The sequence below is a fragment of the Buceros rhinoceros genome, unplaced genomic scaffold, assembly GCF_000710305.1.
Source record: "Buceros rhinoceros silvestris isolate BGI_N320 unplaced genomic scaffold, ASM71030v1 scaffold39385, whole genome shotgun sequence".
NCBI lineage: Eukaryota > Metazoa > Chordata > Aves > Bucerotiformes > Bucerotidae > Buceros > Buceros rhinoceros.
In genome coordinates, this window is record NW_010415328.1 from 7,006 (window position 1) to 14,051 (window position 7,046).

General features: G+C 40.2%; 1 protein-coding gene across 1 annotated transcript in view; it reads left to right on the forward strand.

Moving 5' to 3' along the window:
• Positions 1 to 7,046, forward strand: part of HDAC11 (histone deacetylase 11) — a 19,504-nt gene that overhangs the window by 6,210 nt on the left and 6,248 nt on the right. The window contains exons 3-6 of the mRNA XM_010137382.1: positions 935 to 1,051; positions 3,906 to 3,948; positions 4,725 to 4,801; positions 6,043 to 6,105. Coding sequence (XP_010135684.1) covers positions 935 to 1,051; positions 3,906 to 3,948; positions 4,725 to 4,801; positions 6,043 to 6,105 — 300 coding nt within the window. The remainder of the gene's footprint in view (positions 1 to 934; positions 1,052 to 3,905; positions 3,949 to 4,724; positions 4,802 to 6,042; positions 6,106 to 7,046) is intronic.

The window sequence follows — 7,046 nt, forward strand, 5'->3', positions numbered from 1 at the left end:
CTCTGGTCTGAATCTTCCTCTTTTGGTTCAAGCCCATCACCCCTTGTCCTGTCCCACAGCCCCTCCCCAGCTTTCTGACAGCCCCTTGAAGCACTGACAGGCTGCACTAAGGTCTCCCTGGAGCCTTCTCTGCTCCAGGCTGAACCCCCCCAGCTCTGTCCTCCCTCCTCCCACCAGAGGGGTTCCACCCTTGGGTCATCCCTGTGGCCTCCTCTGGACCTACTGCAATGAGTCCCTGTCTCTACTGCGCTGATAACTGGGAAGGCAAAGTAGCTTGAAGTTGTTTTGAGTATCAGAGGACCATGAAACTGGCAAGTGATTTTCTGTGGTTAAAATTGACCACTTGTACGTCCTTGTGTTTGAAAACAGCTCACAATAACCAGGCAATGAATGTTCTGAATCAAGTTACCCAGGATCTATCCAGAATCTTGGTGATTCTCAGTACCCGAATGGTTCAGGGTTGGATGAAGGAGTATATTCATGCTTGTGACTTAGTTTTGACAGAGGCTTAGCAGTGTAATAGCTGGTCACAATGCTAGTAGTTCTTTGAAGTTATCTATATGTGTCTGCAAAAAGCATTTACATATCGCAAATATATTGTATTCTAACCTTCAAGTCATTTTCTTCATGATGAGACTTTTTAACCAAATGTTTCCTTGAAATATTCACTTGCTGAAATGTTGCTGATTTATTACTATTTGATCCTAAAATCTGAAAAAACCTAGTGATGGTGGCTGGAAGTGTGATCTTCATAGAGAGCATGAACTGTTGGAAGTTACCAATAGGGACTGTTGTGGTCACCTCCAGCTAAAAATAGTAAAAATCTTGCTGAAGACCTGTGAGCTCCTTTTCAGTGAATAGCAGCTAATGAGAGATCTAAACGTCACCATTAAGACAGGCTGCATTAACTGAAACTTTTTTCCCCCCCTTGTAGTGGTCATTTGTTGTGGCTACAATCACAGAAATTCCACCGGTTGCCTTTCTGCCCAATTTCGTTGTACAGAGGAAAGTTTTGAAACCTCTCCGAACCCAGACAGGAGGAACAATAATGGTAAGGAGCTCTTGGTTCACTTTGATCCTATTTAAACTCGATCGAAACTCTTGGAACTGGGTAAATGTGTAAATGTGAAGATACTATCACCTTGCTCATTTTAACGATTCAAGTTACTTTATCTACTTTTGCTACTGTAGATAGTACATAAGAGCTCAGCTGAGTGAGGCGTAGCCTGTTTCACCTTAACACAATTGGTTTCTAATTAGTTAAATGAGCGCTCTGGGCAGAAGAGCTGCCTAAGAGTCACCAGACTCTTGGTTTTGCCTGAGAATTACCATTAGAGATGTTGAGAAAGGAGGAGGAAAGAAAACAGCAATAACTGGAGCTGGTTTTTTAAACCACATAGTGAGGAAAAGATGCCTCTGTAACTGTAAACCAGTAACTAATGGAACCTTTTCTGCCCTTTTTATTGTCCCTTGTCGTATTAGAGCTCAGAACGGTGCTGGGAGAAGATGGCAACAGTCCCGTCTCTCTTCGCAAGCACTGAGCTGTAACTGTTACATAAATGGAAGACAAACAGTCCTACCTGAAGTCATTAATATTATGGTACAAATAGACGTTTGTGTTTTAGCTGCTCTTCCCGAAGGCAGCGTTACAGCGGGTGCACGTGAGGAGGATAGGAGCCTGTGGTGTGTTTTATCTAGCTGAAGGCAGTTACTGAAGAACAGTTTCAGCCTTCTGGGGTTTTTCTATGTGAAAGGAAATCTGAGAGCCAGTTGTTACCAGATTTTAGCAAGATGGGATATCCTGCTTTTCTGTCACATTGACTTTTTTTAATGATAGAACTACTCAATGCCTGATTTGGACTAGTTGAAAAATGTATTGACATGCGTATGCATCTTGTTTATGATTGGAGGAAAAGGCGAGAGGTGTAATCATAACAGGGGGAAGCTTTCCAGGATGGTTTTGAACACAGGGATACCAGAGGGAAATATCCAAAAAGTCACCTCCTTGATGCTGAAATTGTCTGTGTGACGTTGGTTCACTGGTGCATGTTGCTCTGAGCTGGTAAATCAAAATGGCCAGTGGTTTCTTCCTAAGTTGTTGGGGCAATAGCGAGTCCTGTGACATTTACCGTGTTTAAGTGTCCTTGCAGGATGCTGAGTGTGGTTTTAATTCAGGCTTGTGAGTGGGAAATGGCTTTCTCCTACAGAATAAAAGTCGTTTGTATCTTGCCCACCTTGTACTCTGTTTCTCCAGCTATTGCTGTTCTCACCTCTTAAAGCAGAATTAGGAAACAGGGATTTAATTCTCTTGTGTTACTCTGTCTTCTTGGATATACATGGTATTTAAAATGATAGAAAGGGAACATGGTGCATCTCCCTGCACAAACCACCTGGAACTCTTTTCCCCTGGCAATTTACCAGCAGGAGCTGGAAGTAGCACCAAACTGGTTTTGCTGGTGTCTGTGTAGTCATCTTGCTTTCAATGGGCTGCTGGGAAGTCAGGGAGTAGTTTGACTTTTGTTTTTAAACCTGATATTATAAACTGCGTAATAGTAGAGAGAAAGAATTCTGGTTTCATGTGGTTCATACAGTTCCAGGTGCTTAAAAATGTGTGGTTGTCACTCCCAGACAAAGCAGCAGCTATATTCTCTCTCTGTTCAGTCCTTCAGCATCACTTCAGACACTCGCTTTTTTATTTTTCATTATGGAGAAATAGGTATGTGGTTTAAAAGCAGTTTTGATTCATCAGACAATACAGTTTGTACAGTAGAAGCCTGCTATTCCTGATGGTCCTGTTTATCATGAAAATTCCTGTGGAGTTTCTGCACTCTTTAATGGTATTATGGGCAATACAGGAAGATTGGGTTTTGGTGAGGAATCCCTAGGAACTCAGCTAAATCAGAGATAATGCCCTTTCCCTGGCACTTAATGGGTTTTCTTGTTCAGAAATGACAATCTTTTCTCAGGATCTCATTTGAGTAAGTCAGTGCGTTCAGGACAGGATGACGTTTACCTTCCCAGTAGTTTTCTTAATGCTAAGTTAGAACTGTTCAAATATAAATATTGGTGATGAAGAATTCTCAGCTGTCCAAATATCCTTTCATATATGATGTGTAATATGTTCTTTCTGGGAAAAGAATAATCTGGTTGTATCTTTTTTCTTTTTTTAATTATAGCTAGTAATATCTTCTTTTTTTAACGTGACACTTAAGGAAAACTGCAGTTAAATGCTTGCTTGACTCTTCCTGGCCAAAATAAGCCAGGTTTTTCAATGAACATTTCATCATATAAGCCTTGTGTATCTCTTCTCTGTCAATGCTTTCCCTTCCCTGAATATCATTTAAGTTCAAAGGAGAGATACAGGCACAATTTTTCTGTATTTGTGGGAAAAAGATTGGTAATATTCTATACTGTGCATGTTACATCATTTAAAAAATGAATGAAGTCACAGGACGCTTCATACTACAGCAGTTTTCTGTCTCCACACCCAGCTGAAACTGTTAATCTGCATTTTCAGTATTTTATTTTTCATTTCCTCCTGTTTTTACATGAACTGAAGGATATTAGGTCCCTTGCTCCCTTTTTACTTTTCCTGCCACTTTCACTTCCCCTTTTTCACTTGTCTGCTAAGGGTTAGCGTTCACCCCTGCAACAAGCCATCAGTTTTAGATCTGTTCAACTGCCAGTGAATGAAATACAGATGAGCTATCAAATATTTTTTTTCAGCTAATTATGCTGAGGACAGTTTTGCATGGTTGGTATTCAGAGATCTGATTCAGCTGCGGTGCTAAAACACCCGAACATTCAGTGGGCATTTCCGAATGCTGAGAGTTGCGGTGGGGGTGGAAGCAGACGGTGCTGGGTGCCTGGTTCAGTCACGAAGTTCTCACCGTCATTTTCTTCAGGCAGGAAAACTTGCTGTCGATCGAGGCTGGGCGATCAATGTGGGTAAGTACAAATGTGGTGCATTAAACGGTACTGGAAATAGTGCATTTAAAATCATATCCTTTTCATTTAGCATGATCTGTGTTCTGTTTATAATAACAGAAAGTGACTGGATTGTCTTTAAAATCAATTCTGAAGGACAAAAAAAGGGAAAAAGTACTAGATTTGTTTTCTCATCCACTATCATCCAGATTTATAATTAAATAAAATATGTTTTTAAAATAAAAAAGGTAACTGGATAAAGATGCGATATCATATATAAGGAGAAGTGTTTGGATTGAAGTACAGCAAAAAAAAATTACGGAAAAATGTTAGGAGTAAATGTAAATATTTCAATAAAATCTTTGTTTTCATTAAATTCTAGAACAGTTTTCATGTAACTTAGATGTTATATCAACCAACCCCTTGATCTGCTATATAACATGAGCTTCTTACGTGCGCACTTGGATATTTGTCATGGGTTTCTCAGTGAAAAGTTCGGCTTTGTTATGTAAAATATGTGTGCGAAAGGCGAGGTCTAAGTATGTGTTTCATGAAAGGGACAATTGCCTTTAACCTGGGCATCTGCTGACCCTTTGCCTGATGGTCTGGTAGCACGTAAGACCTGCATAGAAACCCTGCGGGATGTTCTGCGGAGCTGGGTGGGGGTTGACAGCTCTGGGCGTGATGTGTGTTGAAGAAAATAGTGCCTGTTGTGTAGGGGATCTCTGTCTCTTTGCAAAGACCATCTAAGTTCCTCAATATGGAGCTTTTCACCGCTTCAACGTTTCTGTGTTTAGGGGGTGGTTTTCATCACTGTTCGAGTGACAAAGGTGGAGGATTTTGTGCATACGCTGATATCACCCTGGCTATAAAGGTAAGAAGTACTCTTAAACCAGGCTTTTCTCCAAAAAAATCCACATAAATTCGTAAGAACTGATTTACATCTCAACAGGAGAAAATACAGCTGTTCATAGATGGGTGGGAACAGGAACACGGTGTGGTACTTGCTGCTGCAGAACGTAACGTGTGAGCGGTGTTGTTAAGTGGAAGGAAAGTTGCAGGAGTCAGAATTATGAGTGTAAATATGAACCACTGCAACTGCATTAATAAGGTCATCTTAAAAAACCCCAAACCACTCCAAATCAAGCCAGATTGACTTTTAATATTCTCAGTGATAATTATCCCAACCTGAAAACTCCACAGTAGTTTCAGAGGTTACAAACAAGATGCGCTTTCTGAGTCAAGCTGCTCTATACAGTGTTCAGAGTGGTTCCAGTTCCTGAATAAAAGTGTGAATGTCTCCAAAATCATCACTGACTGAATGATACACTTGGTATTTAGCTGTTGGAAGGCTGAAGCAAGAGCTTTCTGCAATTAGGGCTTATTTTTATCAAATGTACTATGCTATATTTGTATACAGTATCAGTAATAATCAAACATAAACCAGCTCCAGTGATTGCAGCACACTGTATGACATAACATCCTAATTTCTGTACGTGGTAATTTGCAGGAAAGCAATCCCCAGTGTTCTATTTTCCCTGTCATTCAAATACAGATTGAGAAATTACAGAGGGTGCCAGTTGTACAAAATCTTTGCGTATTACCATGTCTATATTAAAGATAGCAACTTGTCAAAGTTAAAACTCAATTAAAAAATCTTTTTTTTTTCGCAGATGAGAATAAGAAATGAATTCTGTTACTAAAAGTGGCTTTAATGCATACAGTCCCTACAGCAGCTTTTCCTAAAGGGTGGATTTTATGCTCATCCAGGCGGATGCCATCACAGTGGAGGGTTTCTCCCTCCTGCTGCGAAGCCTCACTTGTGCTGTTTGTGAAATCAGCTCCTCAGTGTTCTGGAGCCTGCGCAGCCCTGTCCCATCCCACAGCTGCACAGGGTTTTTTTTATGGTATAACCACAAAAATTATCTTCTTGTGTGAAATAACTAGAGCTTATTGTAATTAAAAGTGTTAGAATCATTTAACCCTTTATTTGGAGAATGAAATGAATAGATGTACTGTGTTCAAATCAGACCACCACGCAAGCTTTGAGCCTTCAGTTTAATCTGTCATGTCACTTCATCATTTTCTTGATCTCTCTCTTTGCTTATTATCCAGTTCTTATTCGAAAGAGTGCAAGGGGTGTCTAAAGCCACGATTATTGATCTGGATGCTCATCAGGTGAGTAGTTGACCTGTATTGACCCTGAGCAGATGCTTCACTCAAGATACAAGTGTGTGATAAATCCCATTTTTTCTAACAGTAAGCTGTCAACTCACAGAATAGAAAGTTAATCATAGATGATGGAAACTGTGAGCGGTTTAGTGGTTTAATTATTTTATGGTCCAAAAGGCTGTTAGGCCAGTTTAGTAAATTAAACTGATTTGTAGCTCCATCATGTGGCTGGCTGTCAAACTGTCTTTGCGTTGCACACGGTCTGCAGGGTTTCCAAATGAAATCCTGAAAGGAGGGATATAGTATTTTTGGAAAAGCATTGAAGGAAATTTTTACATAGCTCTGTGGCAGTGAGGAAGCCCAATGGCTGCAAGTTTTCCATCCTCTATAATTTCTCTTACTTCAAGTTAAAACATCCTAAAATAACCGTGAAATAAGGATGTAGATTATGCAGAAAGATGGTTTGTGTTCATGATTCTCTTCAGCCATCTCTGTCAGGGGCTGGATTTTTTTTTGGTGCTTTTTTGGGGTGTGTTTTGTTTTATAAAAACAACTTGGAGTTGCCATTTTTAAGTACAAAGAAATGTGATTCTGGTGCTTCCCATTCTCTTCTTCACACACACTGACTGGCTTTAGTGCAGTGATTCTTTTTTGTCTGTTTCCGGGGGGAAGCTGTAGCAGAAATACAGCTTAATCGCCCAGGAACATGTGTTCTGTAATTCCGTTACAGAAAATATACCTGTGGAAATGCCTGTCTGTACAGTTTAAATTAAATTCTGTTGGGGGTAGGGCCTGGAGTCCTGTGTGATACACTGAGTTCAACTAAATTACCTTCATAATTGCTGTGAAAGGATGATTTTTATACTAGTGGGAAAAGTCAAAATGAGAGCCAAAATGATACTATTTAAATTCAGATACGGGGGGGGGGGGGGGGGGTATCTGAGCAA